The sequence below is a fragment of the Neolamprologus multifasciatus genome, chromosome 11 (genome assembly GCF_963576455.1).
Source record: "Neolamprologus multifasciatus chromosome 11, fNeoMul1.2, whole genome shotgun sequence".
Taxonomy (NCBI): domain Eukaryota; kingdom Metazoa; phylum Chordata; class Actinopteri; order Cichliformes; family Cichlidae; genus Neolamprologus; species Neolamprologus multifasciatus.
The window spans coordinates 7,319,229-7,338,332 of NC_140449.1; the positions used below are offsets into that span (position 1 = coordinate 7,319,229).

The following is a 19,104-nucleotide window of genomic DNA, read 5'->3' on the forward strand; positions in this document are numbered from 1 at the left end:
TCACCAACACCTTTCTTCCTTATTCTGATGCTCAATTTGAACTTGAGCAGGTCCTCTGGACCGTTGGACCATGTCTACACACCTAAATGTACTGAGCAGGTACTGTGTGATTGGCTGATTAGATCTGCATTTCCAGCAGTGGAATAGGTGTAACCTAACAAAACAAAACATGTAGGTAACTACAGCCTAATTGTAACTGTTATGTCAAAAATCACATTTGATATTTGACATAACAGTTGCAGTTTATCAGGATACAATAAATGCTATAAATTGAATAAATGCTATAAATTGAATAAATACATATAAAAATTAATACAACTTCCAGTAGATATGAAAAAAATAAATAAATAAACAAACGCCCGTCTTTCTGAAAAAGAAGGGGGAAAGCAAAAAGACTACAACTCCCGTCACGTGATTTAAAAATCCCGGAACTACAATGCCTGGTGACGGGATGTTTTAAGTGGGCTACACGGATGGTCGACAGCCGAGGTGTAAAAGCTGTAAAGAGTGCACTTTCTTCCATCGTTTCCAGCTTCGTGCTATCGAAATTTAAAACTTTAAATTCGTTGCTGTGGGTTTTGTGGCGCCAGCGGCGGCGTTATTTTGAATTCATGGACAAAGACAAGTGTAGCGATATTGTAAGTAAGCGAGTCTGTTGTTTGCTTTAGCTAAAACGTCACGTTTTCAGCCTATTTTGAGAGCAGCCAGTAGCTCACACGAGCCAGCTAACTGGACTGTGTGGAGTCTCTGTTCACTCACCACATGCAGCCTCTGCACTCATGCTTTGTGTACCTTTTGCAGCATGGTCAGTGCTCCTGGATGGAGATGCATCAGTTCCTCGGTGACCTTATCACATCTGGAAACTCCTCAAAAAATCCGCCAGATGTGCTTAATGCAGCATGGGGCGTGGCGGGAGGTGGTGCTGCTGATGGTGCTCTTGCGTTCAAAGCTACATCGCTTGAGCCACTTAGACCTGTTCAGGAAAAGATGGGTGCAGGGGCATCACAGAGGGCGAGAGAGACCAGAGACCGGAGAGAAGGTATGAGCCGTGTAAATAAACAAGTCCACCCATTTTCTTGTAAATTTAATTTTCCTACTGATGTGGTTCGGTTTGTCCTTCAGCTTTAGATCTGCATCATGCCTGCACCTGCCCTGGCTGCCCTTTCTCCAGTCCCCCTCTTTCATTTGAGACCCTAACATCCAGACAGCCTCTGTCCTTGCCGCCACACTCAGAGACCATATCCCACCCAAAAGATCTCAGTATTGCTGGTCCAGTGAGCCTTAGCATGTGTTTACCAGAGTCCACCTTACCCAGCAGCACCACCACCACTACATCTGAGCTAGAGACGGGCCTGCCCAGCCGATCACAGAACGAGGATGTAGACAGAGGGACTCAGAGCCAGAACCAAAACTCTGATGTGCCTCCTTCAAGAGCGTCTTTGTCCCATCTTTCTATGTTTCCCCACTTGTGTTGTCACCCCGGCCTGCAAACCTGTACCCAGACACTAGGCCGCCAGGAGGGCACAGACTCCCCGTTTTCTCACACCCACGCTCACCATCACTTTCACCACCACCACTGCCCTTTAACGTCCTGTTTACCCTGCCCCCAGCTCGCCCACTCGCACTCTGCTCGGCTCTCTGGTGCGTTTCCATGCTTGTCTTGCCCTCACTCCTTTCATGCCTGTAATCAGGTGTGCCACCGCCAGCACAGGCAAGCACAGCAGCAGGAGGAGAGGGTTAGGACTTCTACAACCTTGCTGTCGTCACTGCATCTCTGCATGCACTGCTCCGCCTCATTTTCTAGACCGTCCCAGCTGCTACAACACCAGCGCTCCGAGCACGCTCACAAACCAGCCGGGTTCATTTGCACAGAGTGCGGCAGGGCCTTCAATTCACACAGCAACCTCCGCATACACCTCAATGTGCACACTGGTGCACGGCCCTACTCATGCTCCGACTGTGGGAAAAGTTTCAGCCAGTCTGGAGCGCTGAAGATCCACAGGCGGATTCACACGGGTGAAAAGCCATATTCATGTGGCTTCTGTGGCAGAGGTTTCCCCCATCTGGCAGGGGTGCGTGCCCACCAGAGGACGCACACAGGAGAGAAGCCCTACCGCTGCAACCAGTGTGGCAAGTGTTTCACCCAGTCCGGAGCGCTAAAGATCCACACTCGCATCCACACTGGAGAGAGACCCTTTATCTGCAGCATCTGTGGCAAGGGCTTTTCTAACCGCTCCGGGATCCGTTTCCACTACCGCACAGTCCACGGGCTGGCTCCTGAGGTCACAGGGGAGACTGGAGGCGTGTACCGAGGACCCACAGGTCGTGCTTGTCAGCCCGGGCGCCCCAGAACTACACCTCCAACCGGCGCTGAGTTAAATGCACCCAACAGTCCAGGTATCGACTCACACGCAGTTCTGAATACTCGGGATTCCTCAGATTTAATTGCTTCTCATCCCGCCTCTACACCGATCAGTGGGAACGAAGGCAAATCTCAACCAGAAGGAGCAAGAGAGGGGCTGCCGTATGCATGCGAAGACTGCGGCCTGCGCTTTAAAGACGCACTGTCCAGGAACAGACACCAGTCTCTGGTGCATTACTCCCACGAGGGAAGAGAGGAGGAGGGGCAGAGGGAAGAGTTCAGCACAGATGCTGAAAGTGAAAGAGAGTAAATTACTGCGGCTGGAAGATTATAACAGACTGAACATCTTATGGAATCTGTTCTTTAAGCAAAACTGCTTTCAAATTGGAAATTCAGTAATATTGCACTCCTTTTTAAATGTTTTTCTGATATTTCACACTAAGATTGTGCTGAAACTCAACGCTAAACCTTTTCTATTTAAAACACAACCACAGTTTACTTTTAGAATTCATGTATTTTTTTTTTCTATTCTCCACCAGCTTTTCAGTCCTGATGTATGTGAGTGAAGTGTCGTGTATGTACAGATTTACCCCATTTTAGCAGTCCTTTATATATCCAGGTAAAAAAAAAAAATCTAATTTCCAAGAGAGCCTGATGTCCATCCATCACACACACCAAACCAACTGGTTGCTAACACATCTGTGTAATTGTGCCTTATCCAGCAGTGGAAGAGGTGTAGTCCCAGTGTTGTATTATGATACCAGAAAGCATGTCACATTAATGCAATTTGATGGGCTTTTAGTAGCATTTTATTATGGGATTGAGGACTGCCACCTGGCTCTTTTTATACAAAATGCCTTGAAATAAGAGTGAAATAGGAACAAGTACAATTTTATATGTTAAACATGGATCTGTAGTAAACATCAGTGTCACAGGTTTAATTAAGTTATTTAGTAACTTAATCATTTATAAAACCACATGTATTCTATACAAAAAACAACTTTCCATGAGATATAATATAAAGTAAAAAAAAAAAATACAAGTATACAAATATAACTATTATAATTTTTCACTTAATTCTGTAATTCTGAGAAAGGTGCTATACAGCAGCAAAGGCCTAACAAACAAGGCCAGTGAAGGTGTTTTTTTTTTTTTTTTTTTAAAATGTTAACACTTTGCGATAACTCGGCCTCCAGCAGAGGAACGTACTCTTCCTCTGGAGACTTGTTTAACTAGACAGAGCATTTTTTTCTCCAGGAAAAGTGGCTGAAAGGGCTGTTCATCCAAGCAAAGGACAGTCCTTCCTAATTATGTCATCTTATTGCCTTTCGTGCCTCTGAGTTGTACTACAATCCAAGCAGTTATTTTTAGCTGTTGGTATGTTACCGGGTGATAATTATCTGCGCAGACAAATAATAACACAGTCCATTGTTGCTTAACGTCTGAAGCTCGTGGCAGCCACCTAGTGGTTATGTGTAATTATAACAGTACTCTTTGTTACAGGTTACAATTTATAGTGCTTCATAAATGTTTTTGAAATGATACATTGTGAATACAATGCTTTGTAACATATTCATTTTTTTTGCCTTAATTTGTGGAGAAGACTACACATACATTTCTGTATGTGCTTTTGGAAAGTGCAGTTATGTGATTAAACATTTCATCAAACAGTATCTCTGAGACAAACTGAGCCTGTATTTATTTGTGCAATATGAAGAAAAAAAAACTATCCCATACTTCCTTGATGGAAATATCTGCCTCCATGTGGCTCTCAGTGTTTAGTCTGAATATCCTCATATGCATAGTGACTTCCTTGGGTACAACACTCACGGCAGGTCCAGTTAGTGCATTCTGAACAGCACTGTCCAGCTCACTGTTCAACTTCAGACCACTCCAAGTGTTGCTCTGGTGCCAACACACATTTTGACTCCAAAGAGCCTTTTCCTGAGTCTAAGTTTGCTGTGTTCACAAAGGATCTTCGTATGTGTGTTTCTGTTGTAAAGAATCACAAGACTTGGGTTCTGCATAGACAGCACTGACTGGTCTTGGTCCATTGGCATGTAGCGCGGGAGTGCAGTAGCCATTGAAGAGCACCCTGTGTGAGGGGCAGTCATACTGACTGTGGCTGGATGTCGGTGCAGTAATGATGCTGGAGTCAGAGGGCTGATCTGAGAACGGAGTGGCATACTCAGGCTCTGGAGGAAGTGGCTCTGCATACTCGGGCAGGCAGCCAGGAGTATCATAATGGCTGCAGGTGAAGGGGGTAGTATAACACTCTTCTGAGGAAGGTTTAAACGTTGAGCCAACTTTATGTCCAATAGGTGTAAGAGCTGGCTCAGCATAGTCTAGGAGGATTAGAGAAGAAAAGAGAAAATGTAAATGTAAGAAAAGTTATACAAGATTTTTTTTTTCCCTGGTCACCTGACATACAGCAAACCTTCGTGAGATCAGAGGTCAGACGTGACATGATATTTGGATCTAGTATCTCCATATGCCGGTATATCATTTCCTAATTGTTGCCAATAAGAACAAAAGCAGCAGAATTTTAAGCACAGTCTTAAAGATCGACCTTTTATAAAAAATTACTATGTAAACTTACTTCACCGTAAAGAAGAGGTCAGAGGTCAAATGTGACATGAGATTTCAAATCTTTATACAGTACTTTCTACATGCTGACAATACACACCTTACAAGGTTTTTATAAAGAAATAAATCATTAGGTTGACCTTCAAGACCTCAGTGCATGCAAGGTAAATTATAAATGGCTTGTTAACATGACCCCAATCTGCACCCCTGCATTTCGAGCTGTTGTGTTTACAGTAGGGCTGCCACAAACGATTATTTTGATTTGATACATTTGAAGGAAAAAAAAAAAAAAAAAAGCCAAACAATAACATTTTTAAGTTACCTAAGTGACTTGTGTTTAACCTGAGTAGCGAAAGACGGCGGTGGGTTTGAAAACGATTTGCTGGGAGTCCGGTGTTCTCGCGGGGTCTAGTGAGCCTTGTCCCCGGCTAGCTATCGAGCTAGTGGGTAACAGACGTCTCCGAAAATGTCGGAGCGCTTTTGAAAATATGTGGTGTCTTGATAAACTGAGCAGATATTTGAGGTTTACACAGCTACATTCTCGCCTGAAAATATGTAAAACGCTTATTTTGTGACCCAGAAAGAATAATAAGAGTAATATTAAAACTAACTAGCTGCCGCCATTGTTGGAAACTGAGCTGGGCTGCGCTATGAATTCTGGGACAGAGCTACATCTTCTTCTTCGGGTTTAACGGCAGCTGGCATACTTGTACATGCAGTGCTGCCATCTTCTGTTTCAGTCCGTTATTACACTCTTAAATCCTACTACTTATTCCTACGTCTTTTGTGATCTTACAAAGCTTCAAACGACGCGTCGACTATTAAATCAGTCGTCGACGATTTTGATAGTCGACGTAATCGTGACTAGTCGACTAATCGTGGCAGCCCTAGTTTACAGACAGAAACAGTGACACGCACATAAACGCTACCAATGACATGACCTACCTGATTGACCTAACTATAAATAAGACCAATAAGAGAGTAGCATCAATCCTGCAACTATGGCAGAAAGTTAAAAATCCAAACTGTTTTGATAAAGACACAATAAACTAGTGAATACATTTATTCACTCAGTGTTACCTCATAAATTGGATTTGGCAGTTGATTAATTTGAGGGGCCCGGGCACATTTACTTACATCTTACACACGCAGACTTTTATATAATGTTCAGGTTCTAAAATCTGAAGCTGCTGTATCCTATAGACATTTGAGGTCTGCTTTAGAAGCCAGCTTCTTGAAGTGCCTGCACAACAACAACAAAATCTGAATTTTAATAAAAATCTGTTCTTCCCTTTATTCGTGCCACCCAACCACAGAGCAGCCTGGTCTTCTTTCTGTCAGCAGCTGCTCCGTTTTTCTCTCCACAAAAGTTCAGTTTTATCTCTGCACAGCATCCAGAACGACTCTGGCTTATCCTAAAAGTCGCTCTGAATTCTGTGAGGTAGTTTTCCTCTGAAGACTTTCTTGGTGCACAAACAGACTCTACATTTAACAGAGTGAAGATATGCACCGCAACTCCCGTCTGGGTGCTTTTAAAGTCATGGGATTTGTCGGCATTTCCGACCAGCAGAACTGTAGCTCCTAAAAGTTCTTGGTTTGCCAGATCAGTAGATCACAGATCACTATTTTTATATGATTTGTTGGTTTGATTGTTGATTTTGTTCATCTGGATGCAGCGTTTTCAGTGAAATGCGACATCCAGATGAACAACATCAACTTTTTGTGATTTCCTGACCTGGATGACTGAGCATGCATCAAGACATTTTTACACAAACTTAAACACACAGATACTAAAACATCTAGCAGCAGGCTACTTTTGATAATGGGAAAAACTCCACTTCTTGTTTACATCTTGCAAATCAATTTCTGTGAAACTTCTGCTTCTTTTCTACCAAATAGCTGTCTCTAGGACAATGCAGAGCGCTGCACGAGAAGTCTGGCCACCAACAACGTCTCATCTAATCGCAAGGATGAGGGCTGACGGTCTAGCACTTAGATCCATCCAGACTACTCTTTGTCCTCGCAGAAGACACCGTGGTGTGGGAGGCCTGGACTTTCAAGAGCACACAGGGAGTCTAAGACCCAGAGCTATTTTAATTAGACAGGCTTTACTGAGGGCTTTGATTGTCTTAGCATTGACCGTCTGTCCTGTTTATCACTGGACCTCTCAGAGAAGGGCCCCCTCACTGAGGGAAGGGGTAAGGGAGGCAGAGATGGGACTGCTGGGAGGAGGGGGGGAGTAGGCTGAGTGCCCTGTATCGAGCTCCAATTAAAGGGTCTCTTTCAGTGAGCCTCTGTGGACCAAAGAAAGGAATGTTTATGCTGTGACCGGGTGATGGGCTGAGCCAGAGGAAAGAATGGACAGCCCGTGGAGAGAACTGTTTGCCTGTCAGGCTTGGCGTGAGCTACTCAAACTGACCACTGAAGCTAGAGACTATTAGAGCGGGAAAGATGGAGAGCCGAACACTTAGCAGGACAAATAAACTTCAAAGGTAGCAGCTGACGACACTTGCAGAAGAACAAAGCAGCACCAGCAGCTTCCTGTAATTGATAAAAATGTGAATTCTCACCATTAAGAGGAGGGTTTGGTAGTGCATCGTGGACGTTTCGAACCAGAGGGTACGACTGTGAGCCGGGAAAACTCTTTTCCTTGAAACTCTGACAATCTACACAAAAATCATAACCATAAAATTATTGCAACATTAAAAAGGATTCATAACTAAAAAGCATATTAAAAAAAGAATCTGAAAAGTGCTAGACTTACTTGTGGGGACAGAGTAGGAGTACTTCATTTGTGAATCTTTTTTCCTACAATTTCAAATAACAAAAAACAAACTCAGAGGTTAAATAAAATAATGAATGTTGATATTTAGTGACAGCAATCCATGTATCAAAAATCAGTTTCAGTGACAGTATGCCCATACAGGAAAGGTAAACATTAGTACATGTGCAGTACCTTCGCTTCAACCAGAATCCAGCCAACACACAACTGCCACATATCATCAGGCCGAGGGCCACGCCCACTGCCACTATTACTGGCTGACTGGAGCCTGCAAGAGTGCAAGAGAGTCTGCGTAAACAACTGAACAACTGCTGTTATTACAAAGTACAAAGTGCTGCCTATCAGATTAATGGCTATATTGCCCTGTTTGCACTGGTGTGACTCTAATCTACTCGTATAAACTTCATACAGGTGAGTTGGTGGATGACACAAGTACATACTCTGTTTTGTTTCAACTAACACGGTGCACTCAGTGGTGGTGGGAGTGGGGCTTGGGAGCAGTGGACCCGAGTTAACTTTGATGGACGGAGAGTCTGTTGGGGAAATATCGAGACAGGAAAACTTCACATCAGGAAACTCAGCTGCAAATCAAACCATGTTAAAAGCAACAAACCAAACTTTATTGTGGATAATCTGGAAGCTTATAAGCTACTGCCTACCACCGCCTGGTGGACGGGAAGACCTCGGTGTGGCCTTACTAACAGGACAGCCCAGGACCTGAATCTGAGCTGAAGCCCTCACGTGCCAACTCAGCGGCTGGAGGCGGACAAATCGAGCCACCACAGGAGGAAACAAGCTATTGAGCACTCTGAGGTGTCCATCAGTGTAGGCCTGAAACACCTAAGAGCCACAAAGACCAAAATGAGATAGCATCTGCAAGTTGGGAAGTTGGGGCAGTGAAAGCATTAAGTAGAACACCTACCTTTCTTTCTTTGCTTGCAGCATCTTTGTAAAGCTTCCAGTTCTTTCTATCCTTACTATATAAAAGGATGTAGGATTCCATGTAGTACTCATCTGATCCCGCCGTTACTATTCCTGACAAAAGAGAGAACAACACGTGTTTGATTTTGTTTCAGATCAATATTCAAAAAGAAATAAAAGGCTTCGTGGATTTTAAACAACAAAAATAGCCCATCTCTGATTCATGAAATCACAATAAATTGCTTAAACCAAGCATATTTTGTACACAAATACTTATTATTGTTATTTTTACCTGTGATGGTGCTTCTATCGCTCAGCTCCATCTCCACCCACGGGGTCTGATCACTACCGTCTGCTGTCCAGAGCAGGAAGTTATGGCTGAAATCATTATTTCTGCCGTTCCTTGACTTTGTCTGCTCTTGACTGTTTTTATCAGCAAAAGATGAGGCGTTTAAAGCAGAAACAGCCAAGTTGTTGTTGCACTCTGTTCACGGATCAAAGGAAAACAAACAAACTGATGAATTATAATTTGAGCTTCATAGTAACACTTGCCTACACGTTTTCATTATAAACCACACAGATTCATGTTCCCTGTGATGAACTGCATGAAATCGAGAAAGTAATGGACACTGTTTTGCCTTAAAAGTGAGAAGAAGAAAAAAAACCCTAAACAAATAATGTGCAGAAATGTAAATCGTTTTTATTTAAAGAAGCTAAACTGCAAACCGGTTGTTTCAGATAGTAATGAAGCCTTTAGCTTCAGCGAGGAAGAGCTGTGTTTGCATTCCCTGGTGTTTGCGCTAGTCCTGCTGTTCTCATCTTTTCTTTACTTCCTCTTTCCCACGCTGTCCGAGTCTTCTCGCCTGCTATTCTATCGTCATCACTCCGATCCACTCGGATTCCTGCCCACCACCTCTGGGTGAATAGGTGTCGGCTTCCTGTTCTTTAAAACTCACTGCAATTCTGTCACTCTGCCTTTCAGACTGTCATTCATGCAACCCATGTCCCCCCAGTCTCCATAACATCCTGGATGTTCAGAGAGTTTCATCCAAGGTCTTTGTTTGCCATCTGCTCCACCACCTGTGTTTACACTTCAGGGGTCCATCCTATTTCCTACCTTTGTTGGAACACCGCTCAGCCATGCCGAAGGTTGTCTAAACACTTTCCTCAAACATCGTGAACATTAAACGTCATCATCTTAAGTTATACAACCCCAATTTAAAAAAAATAAAAAAAATAAAGTTGGGACACCGTGTAACATGTAAAAAAATATGTAAACATTTTTAATAAACAAAACAAAAACAGAGTGCAGTGATTTGCAAATCTCATAAATTCATTCACAATACAAAATGTTTAAACTGAGACATTTTACTATTATATTAAAAATATGAGCACATTTTAAATTTGATGGCAGCAAAACATCTATTAAAAAATAATAATAAAAAACATGTTGGTACAAAAGGCTGGAAAGTAAGTGGCTCTAAAAAAGAAACAGTTGGTGGAATTTATGCAACTAATTAGGTTAATTAGCAACAGGTCAGTAACATGATCTATTATTTAAAAAAGAGCATCATAGAGAGGCAGAGATTCATTAATCTGCAAAAAACTGGGTCTACAAATTGTGGAACAATTATTTTGGAACACTTTCTGAATAATGTTGCTCAGCATAAACGTGTGAAGAGTTTCTCATCTACATGATATCATCAAAAGGGTCTGAGGATCTAGAGAAATCTGTGTGTGCAAGGGTAACGCAAAACTCTGAATCAGATCCCTGTGATCTTTGCATTAAAAGCACAAATGATTACATCATAGAAATCAATACCTCCAGAAGTCAATCTGTGAACATAGTTCACCATGCCATTCACAAGTACAGGTTAAACCAAAGAAGAAACTATATGTGGACAACGGTCGATGGTATGGGATGTCAGTGCATATTAAATTGAGGTCTCCACATCTATAAAGGCACCACCAGTGCTGAAATGTATATAGAGGCTTTAGAGCAACATGCACTCCCATCCAGATGACCTCTACTTCAGGGAGGGCCTTAATAATCTCAGCAAGACGATGCTAAACCACCTGTGAGAACAGAAAGGCTTCATGGTAGAAAAGGCTGTATCCCAATTCAGGGTCTGCAGCCTTAAAGGCCGCATTTTAAGGCCGATTACGTCACAGCGACACAACGAAGGCTGTCCCAACTCGAAGGCTGCTCGAAATGTGGCCCTCAGATGCGTCCTTCATTTCCCTGAATTTTAAGGACGTGGCGGTGTAGCCTTCGTGGCCCAACATATCCCAGAATGCATAGCGCAGCGGTGGGTGTGGATAATTTTGCCGGAAAAAAAAAACGGCGGATGAGGGGCGCCCGAAGAATAAACTTTAAGTAAGTACTGAATATTATGTCACTTATTTATGTGCAAATGTTTACTAACGAAGAACATTAAAACATTACTGTTGGACACATGTCGGCAAAGTTATGTGACATAAGTGACGTTTGTACTAACTTGGTTTTAAAGCCTTTACTTTAAAATATACGCCGTTCAATAGCTGACCTTAATCTTACAGAGAATGATCAAAGCTCATGTAGAAACAAACAAACAAATGAACAAATGATTTTCTCCTTCATTTCTGTCAAACAAAGCTTTATGAAACGTTTCTAGCTGTTAGTATCATGGTTGCTAGGCAACCTGGCCAGCGCAAAGGAGGCTAGACCGTCCTTTTTCACAAGCCTCGCACTTCCCGCCTTAACGGTCTTTAAGTACGCGGCCCTTGAGGATTGCGTACTTTAAGGCTGCAGACCCTGAATTGGGATACAGCCAAAGTCTAGCTACTGAAATGGCCTGTCTGTAGTACCTTTCACCAAATTAAAACATTTTGAGTTAAAAGAAGCAGATCCAGAATAAAATATGGCTTTATGAGATCAGCAAATCAGATTCTGTTTTTATTTGGGGTTGTGAATGTAAAGTCAGGCTCATACCTTGGATGAAAAGCAGCTTCTTTTCAGAAAGTGATCCCCTGTCAAAAGAAGTGAAAAAGAAATATTGATAATCAATACAAATCAGTTACACTAAACTAGCAGCTAGACATTTCCACAAGATCTCATTTAAAATGTGGAAAACAAACACATACATTTTCGAAAGGACTCCATTGGCAAAGGTGGATTCATACAGCGTAAGGCTTCTCCCACGATTCACAGTGATATGGCCTCCCAGACTGTCAGATGTAGCTCCTGCATGGACTGCAGACTTGCACAACACCGAAGTCTGTGGCAGAAGAGAGAGATGGAGCCTCTTTCAGACATGTATTTGATAAGAAGCACAGTACAATATAGGGCTGCCACAAATGATTATTTTGATAGTCGACTAGTCACCGATTATTTTTGCGATTAGTCGACTAATCAGATCATCATCCATTGGACATAAAACATACAGCTTATTGCACCAGCAGCATCTGCTCTTATATAACTATCATTAGCTTACAGCTTTAAGTGTGTAAGGTATGTGCTAACTAAAAATAAAGACAAGATGATAGTTTATTAAATTGTAATGAAATCTGCAGATTGTTTCGGTGAAGTTTAATAAACTCCTTGCTATCTAAAATATAACAGGACACCGGAGTATATTCTCAAGCATCTCACACTTCTGATAATCAGCTGTCTGCTTGACATTTATTCAGCTGTGTAAAAACTATAACTTTAATCTCAGCCAAACCGATTTACTCAGGAACAAATAAAATACTAAAAAAAGCCAAATAATAACATTTTGAAGTTATCTAAGTGACTTATATATATTTACCCTGAGTAGCGAAAGACGGCGGTGGGTTTGAAAACGATTTGCCGGGAGTCCGCTGTTCTCACGGACTCTAGTGAGCCTAGCCCCCGGCTAGCCATCGAGCTAGTGGGTAACAGACGTCTCCGAAAACGTCGGAGCGCTTTTGAAAATAAGTGGTGTCTTGATAAACTTAGCAGATATTTGAGGTTTACACAGTTACATTCTCGCCTGAAAATATGTTAAACGTTTATTTTGTGACCCAGAAAGAATAATAAGAGTAACATTAAAACTAACTAGCTGCCGCCATTGTTGGAAACTGGGAATTCTGGGACACTTCTTCTTCGGGGTTTAACGGCAGCTGGCATCCTTGTACATGCAGTGCTGCCATCTTCTGTTTCAGTCCGTTATTACACTCTTAAATTCTACTACTTATTCCTGGGTCTTTTATGATCTTACAAAGCTTCAAACGACGTGGCGACTATTAAATCAGTCGTCGACGATTTTGATAGTCGACGTAATCGTGACTAGTCGACTAATCGTGGCAGCCCTAGTACAATACAGCTTTTCCTAATGAAATCTGCTGAGCTTACATCTCTGTAACCATGCTCAGAGTTCCCCCACACGTCCCCTGTGACCTTCTGGCATCCTGCAGGGCAGTACACGCTGAGAAGGAGCAGAAGAACATGTGAGAAATACTTGTAGCTCTACTGAATCGGAGATGAAGACGCAGAGGTCCACGGCTTACCTTAAATGCTGCGAGCTAAAATGAGATCCCCGTTGTAAACATGAAATGAGATCTGAAAACATATACAGAAAACTTCAAACGGCGCTCCTCAAAATGAATCTTTTTTAACATTTTGACAGCATGTACAGGTGGACCATGTGTCTCGGGCTTGCATAACACCACCTTGGCATTCGCTCAACCACACAAACAGACAACAGACTGTGTGAGACGGTCTGGGATGCTACAACTGTGCTATAGTCAGGCATGAGTGGTCATCACCGTTGATGTGACTAACGCCTTTGTTACTGCGAGCAAAGCAAAAGGTCCATGTGTGATCACAGCCAACAGACAGTGGTTTGTATGTCTGAGTACAGACTTAGCTCCAGACACTGCTGGATTTCATAAACAACTGAGCAAAAACAGGAAACTATGATACATAGTGCACAGTACACAAGGCCACAGCCGGGAAAATTAAGACTTAGTCTAAATATAGGCTATTCAGACTAAGTAAGTAAGGCTACATGGTCATTTAAAAAAATACCCAAGGAGAATCGGATATTGTGTATCATTTACTGAGATTTGTGGTTTAATCCATGAATAAACATACCGGGTGTATGCGTGTCACAACTGGCCGGGGTACAAAGAAAAACAAATAAAAAAAACCCTGAAAACAAGAAACAAGTAGCCGCTGGGTTCAGAAGCCTTATAGTGACGGATACAGGACGGCAGTGGGCTTGGAGTGGTTAACAGGCTGAAGAAGAGGAGGGGAGGAGAGCTCGAGACGGTCCAAGTGACAGACTGAAGCGTGAGGCCTCATTCCATTCAGCCCGAGAGAAGGAGTAGAACTCCTGCTCTCTGAGCAAACACGCCGGAGCCAACATGGAGGCGATGGAGGGTGAATGCCAATAAGCAATGACTCATACACTCACGCGCACGTCAACACACGGGCAAATGTGTTATACTGAAGGATAAATATTCACAGAACAGCTAGTGTTATGATTGTATCAGTGTAAACTTAAAAAAAGATCTCTCTCACAACCACACTCGCACCTATATAACATATAAATCAGGCAAATAACCATAATGTAACAGCTATAACAGCCTTGTTTCCCCTTTAGCTTCTGTGCTTTAGTGTGTGCAAATATATTTAGTGTGTTTAAAATATTTCACAGGCTCATCCCTGGCCCTGCAGATTACCCAAGGCCAGAAATGCTCTGGTGTTCTGTGGTTTTATTTCCTTCTGCGTCAAATTTACTCTGCTATAAATAAACGGTGAAAAAAAATAAACCAATGCAATCGGAATAACAAAGAAGCTTCCATCAAAAGTTACCCAGCATGACATCAGTCAGAAGGCATAAATTATAGGAGTACCTGGCTGCTGATCTGTGGCATAAGAGAGCAGAAACCCTCGTCCAGAGCGATGTCGGCCCGACTTGAACATTATTGTTACTTCATTGCTATTAAATGTCACATTCTTCCCGGCTGCATCAAGCTTCCCGCACAGAGGACCTGTGAACACACATTCCCACAAACTACGTTTATAAAGCACAAGAACATAAATACGTCTGTCAGCACACACGCCGGTGCACTATAAACATCCATTTCCAGTCCTTAATAATGAAGAGTTGACAGTCTGTTAGACAGAAAAGCACTAAAACAAAACAAAGAGAAGTTTCTATAAGAATGTGAGGCGCTGTGAAATCTGATGATGTATACAATAGTCAGCCTAGTGAAACATCTCTTGAATCTCTCAACCCTTAATTTGGAGCAACTTTTATGCCCTCAGGATACGATGCAGCTGGTTGCAAAACCTACACGTCTCCTGTGAAATATGGTTTGCCTTTTCTGTCAGTGCATCAACACAATGGCATGTCCTGAGTGAGTTATACAATCCAGACTGGATGATCATCAGTAATGAGAGGGAACAAAGTCTCTGTCAGTAAGTATGTCAATTAAGATTTGATGAGGACACGGGAAAGTTCTCATCAGACATCTGGTGTGTGACCACATTTTGGTATTCCCCTCTCCCTTAAAATGTGTATTTATATATTTTAAATTAATGACACAAGACATGTCGCTGTTCAGTAAAATAAGGATGAGAACAGTTTGACCTTTGACTTGGAGGGGGGTGGTGTCCCAATCCTTTCAGGAACCATGAGACAATACCTGCTGCTGCTAAAACTAACGTGCATGTGCCTGAAAGGAAGAATCTAAAGAAGTACACGAGGTTGTTTAAAAGGCAGACTTTGATTTCATTTACTTACTAAAAACAGGATTCGTTTGGTTCATTGCCTCAGGGTAACATTATGCAGTTAGACCACTTTTCTTAGGGCAATGATGCTAAAGCAGTGCTTCTAAACTCTGATCCTTCCTTCCTCGCTCCACAACACTTGATTATCTGGTTATCAGGCAGCTGCAAGCTTTTCATTCCCAGCTGCAAAGTTTGTGTGAGTGGGGGTCACAGGGAGAACCTGCGGGGTAATGTTTTGGCAGCACTGACTGGTGGCTTAGGTGAGCTGGCAAACAATACACTAAAATGGACTTTTAACAACTTACAAGAAATGGACACAAAGTGATTTTATGAGGAAAAACTACGATTGGACAGTGAGGGTCATTCCCACAGTGGAGTCAGCAAACGTGATGAGAGTGACAGAGAGTGAAAGGAGACCCTAGAATCAGGTCTGAAGGGTCAGTTAAAGGCCATACCTATGTGATGTGTCATACAGTGTGTATGTGGAGAGAGCTTGAACTTGATGATTATTAAAATAAAAAAGAAACATTTAAGTAAATTTGTTGACTGATATGTCAGAGACCCCCAAACTCTCTACAACATAGTAAATTCATTTATTCTCCCACCAAAAATGTTAACTTTATTATCTATTAATAAATAAATAAAACAATCAAGAGGTGTGCTCACCCAGGCTGTGCTCTCCGTTTTTGTCTGTGATCATCACAGAGCCATTGCTGCAGCCTGGACTGCTCTCAACGTCAAAATCTCCAAAGAGCAGCCGCAGCGTGCGCCCCTGTGGTACACGAAGCCTCCACTTACACCAGGTGTTACTGGGGTAGGTACCCGGATAGTTCTGGGAGCCTACGGTGCCCGACTCTGGTGCCAGCAGCGTATGTCCACAGCCATTACCTGACACAAAACAAGCACTATAAGAAAGCTACGACAAGAAAAAAAGGGCACAGTTCACACGGTAAAAATCAAGATTAACTTCTAACGACTTCTGATTTCCTTTTCTTTCAGTTTCATGTTTCCTAATCACTCACTTCTAAAACCGATACAGAGGTCTTAACCCACGCCTCATTTATTTAAATTTTCCTTCCAAGGAGCCAGATTTTCTTGTAATGTTGTTAAAGTTGTCTTGAGCGACAGTGGCTGTCTCTTCACCGACGCTCCATCCAGACCAGAGGAATGTTTTCCTTTTATTTGTTTGTCAGGCCACTTAACGCTGACCTATGAAACATTCAAACATAAAAAAATACTGGTGCTACCACTGCTACCTCTCAGCCTCCGAACAGATGCACTTGTGAAAATCCTGAGTGATTTTTTTAGAAAAGTTGACCACTGATATCAATTTAAAAATCCTTGGTGACTTCCTTGAGTTATCATGTTTAACTGCTTGAACTTCTCCATTACTAACATTTTTTCCCGGCACTCATCTCAGCATCTTTTGCCTTTTGGTCTCAAATCTTTACAAACTGAGTCAGCATCTAGTTGATTAATATTTTCAACTGTTCATCTGCTGACGGCAGTGAGCAGAGTGGAATTATAGACCTTAAGGAAAGCCAAAATGACATAACCAGAGACGGCTATGTAACTGGCTCTCTTAATTAAATACAAATATTAAAGGCTTTGTTAATACACCATTTCAAGACAGATGAGCAACGAGTCTGATCTGAGCATGTACGCCAGCTCAGGGCATGTTTATCCTTCTGTCATCACGACTTTTTGAAATACCAACGAGGGAAGAGCTCGACTGTAACACCTGTGACCTGCACGTTGGATACAGAGCAAAACATAATTGTTTAAGATTAAGTACCAAGAGGTGCTTTTCCCCAGGCAAAAGCAAGGAAGGAAAAAAAAGCATAGTGCTGATATACTACATCTTGGTATGACTAACACTTGAAGAGGAACAGAAAACACAAACATTCAGACGGTTTAAGATTCCTGTTGGTCACCAAAAAAAAAGAACTTTATTCAAAATTTCCCACAGGAGTCAAACAGAGATTGGTGTTGCGGGGGTGACAAGCTCAGACACTAACACTCCCCACCCTCACTTTTCACTCCCCCAAGTAGTGTGCTCCAAGAATGGTCAAAACCTGAGGAAGGCACCAGGGTCAGTCTGAGCCTAAACACCAGCGCTGTCCTTGCTTCCCTTAAAAGGCTCCTGAATATTTGTTGACTGGAAGTTACAGGGTAGCCTTCCATTCGCCCTGTGTCTCCTCCTGCATCAGCCGAGCTGGTCACCTCTTTCCTAACAGCACTTCAGTTCCTCATATCATAAACCTTCGACTGTTATTGTCCCCCCTCAAGTCCCCAAAGGATTCCCTGGAAATACCGCAGCCACATACTGTAACTCTGGGCAGCAGAGCATGGATCTGTCACCTTCCGGAGGCCGGCCACGGGGGACTTTTCCCAGCTTTAAAGAGGGAGTAATTTTGGGAAATGTCTGGGTGACCAGTAATTGCCCCCCTGATCACTGGGCTGTTTCACCCACAGTCTGTTGGGTTCGTGTTCAGGCTGTTCTGACCTGTTTAGAAATGTCAGGAGCTAAACCACAGAAAGCTTGGGTGTTAGGATAGCAGACAGTCCATCAGAAACACGCCAGCAATAGAGTTTTCCACTTCATGCTTTGTTGGCAGGTCCTTACAGGTCCACACTAGCAGACAGGATGTTCACCTATGCTACCTGTCACTACATCGCCTTATTCAATCCCGGAGGTAGAAATGTTTCCCCCAAACCTAGGCCCCACCAAAGCTGGTGCATAGCATATTTGCTAAGTTAAATAATGATGTATCCAGGGCTTAATCATCTTCCGATGTGCGGAAATCAAAGCCCCAGAGACAGACAAAAACAACACTGAAGATTTGTGGTATGGCTGACTGGTGGAGTCATAGTCTGCAGGGCAATAGCTTGTTTGTCTATGTTTATATATGGTCACTGTGATTCATAACAGGCCTGACTGATGTGTTGAAAGAAAGAAAAAGACTCTGGGAAAGGATTGCTGGGATCACTAGGTACACGGGCAAGGAAAGAGTTTGTAAAAACTGTTAACATGACTTCCAATCGGCGACCTTTGCACCTAAATACAGACACATTAATGCACTTTAATTCTGGCTTAGAGCCATAAAGATGATCGGAACAGCAACATAAGTGTGGATGTGTAGAGTGCAGAATACAGGACAAGGCATGGTGGCCTTTCCAATAATAGTTTCTGATGAAAATGCATTAAACAGCAATAGTTAGCAGGGTTATATGACACAACTATCTTAAACACAGCAGAAATGTGTTTTAAAGGAGGCTGCCGACTGGGCGCTCATCCTACGTCATCAGTCTTGATTATTAATAATCGTGCGATTAATTAAAAAAAAACGGGGAAAACTCTTCAAACCAAGCGAGTTACTTATCAGCTCTAGTTGCAGCTAACGAAATGTGCGAAAATCGGTCTCCCACGTCACAATCCTTATCTTATCAAAAGCGTCAACATAACAGGCGTTTTCTTACCCTCCTGGCCGCGAACACACACCGAACAGACGCTTAAAGCGATCCACAAACCGGCAATGAAAGACTTCACAGCATCCCCGATGTTTTCGCACTTTGCGAGCATGATTTCCAGGAGCTCGGCGATAAAAAAGTAAGGTGCATGCCTCGCTGACTCGAGGGGTCTTGCTTCAATAAAAAGTTGGAGCACAGAGTACTGGATATTTACTATTGGTCACGAGTGTCGAACCCCGTCTC

At 42.7% G+C, this 19,104-nt stretch overlaps 2 protein-coding genes across 4 annotated transcripts; one reads left to right on the forward strand and one right to left on the reverse strand.

Annotated features, from left to right (window-relative positions):
- Nucleotides 1–375: 375 nt before the first annotated feature.
- LOC146507729 (uncharacterized) lies at nucleotides 376–3,511 on the forward strand. 2 transcript variants are annotated; one of them, XM_085178204.1, is made up of 3 exons: nucleotides 378–638; nucleotides 802–1,039; nucleotides 1,123–3,511. In XM_085178204.1, exons 1-3 carry the CDS (start codon nucleotides 474–476, stop codon nucleotides 2,670–2,672), a joined length of 1,953 nt encoding a protein of 650 aa, XP_085034330.1. In that variant the 5' UTR covers nucleotides 378–473; the 3' UTR covers nucleotides 2,673–3,511. The 2 variants fall into 2 exon arrangements, with proteins under 2 accessions (XP_085034331.1, XP_085034330.1); XM_085178205.1 differs by having other exon boundaries at nucleotides 376–1,039.
- On the reverse strand, nucleotides 3,149–19,080 carry LOC146507730 (discoidin, CUB and LCCL domain-containing protein 1). 2 transcript variants are annotated; one of them, XM_085178202.1, is made up of 15 exons: nucleotides 18,871–19,080; nucleotides 16,057–16,278; nucleotides 14,511–14,648; nucleotides 13,161–13,212; nucleotides 13,006–13,078; nucleotides 11,775–11,908; nucleotides 11,623–11,660; nucleotides 8,944–9,135; nucleotides 8,653–8,765; nucleotides 8,390–8,570; nucleotides 8,171–8,263; nucleotides 7,905–7,998; nucleotides 7,713–7,756; nucleotides 7,519–7,614; nucleotides 3,149–4,707 (listed from the first exon to the last, which is right to left on the reverse strand). In XM_085178202.1, the coding sequence occupies exons 1-15, from the start codon at nucleotides 18,971–18,973 to the stop codon at nucleotides 4,328–4,330; spliced, it is 1,953 nt and encodes a 650-aa protein (XP_085034328.1). In that variant the 5' UTR covers nucleotides 18,974–19,080; the 3' UTR covers nucleotides 3,149–4,327. The 2 variants fall into 2 exon arrangements, with proteins under 2 accessions (XP_085034328.1, XP_085034329.1); XM_085178203.1 differs by having other exon boundaries at nucleotides 16,057–16,306; nucleotides 18,871–19,006.
- Nucleotides 19,081–19,104: the final 24 nt, after the last annotated feature.

Excerpts from the sequence above, each read along its gene's own strand:
- LOC146507729 (XM_085178204.1), top strand. The coding sequence starts at position 474 with ATGGTCGACAGCCGAGGTGTAAAAGCTGTAAAGAGTGCACTTTCTTCC. Across the intron at positions 639-801 it reads AAGACAAGTGTAGCGATATT|CATGGTCAGTGCTCCTGGAT; the intron begins GTAAGTAAGCGA and ends TACCTTTTGCAG. Across the intron at positions 1,040-1,122 it reads GACCAGAGACCGGAGAGAAG|CTTTAGATCTGCATCATGCC; the intron begins GTATGAGCCGTG and ends TTTGTCCTTCAG.
- LOC146507730 (XM_085178202.1), bottom strand. The coding sequence starts at position 18,973 with ATGCTCGCAAAGTGCGAAAACATCGGGGATGCTGTGAAGTCTTTCATT. Across the intron at positions 16,279-18,870 it reads GTGTGTTCGCGGCCAGGAGG|GTAATGGCTGTGGACATACG; the intron begins GTAAGAAAACGC and ends GTTTTGTGTCAG. Across the intron at positions 11,909-13,005 it reads CTGAGCATGGTTACAGAGAT|ACTTCGGTGTTGTGCAAGTC; the intron begins GTAAGCTCAGCA and ends CTTCTGCCACAG.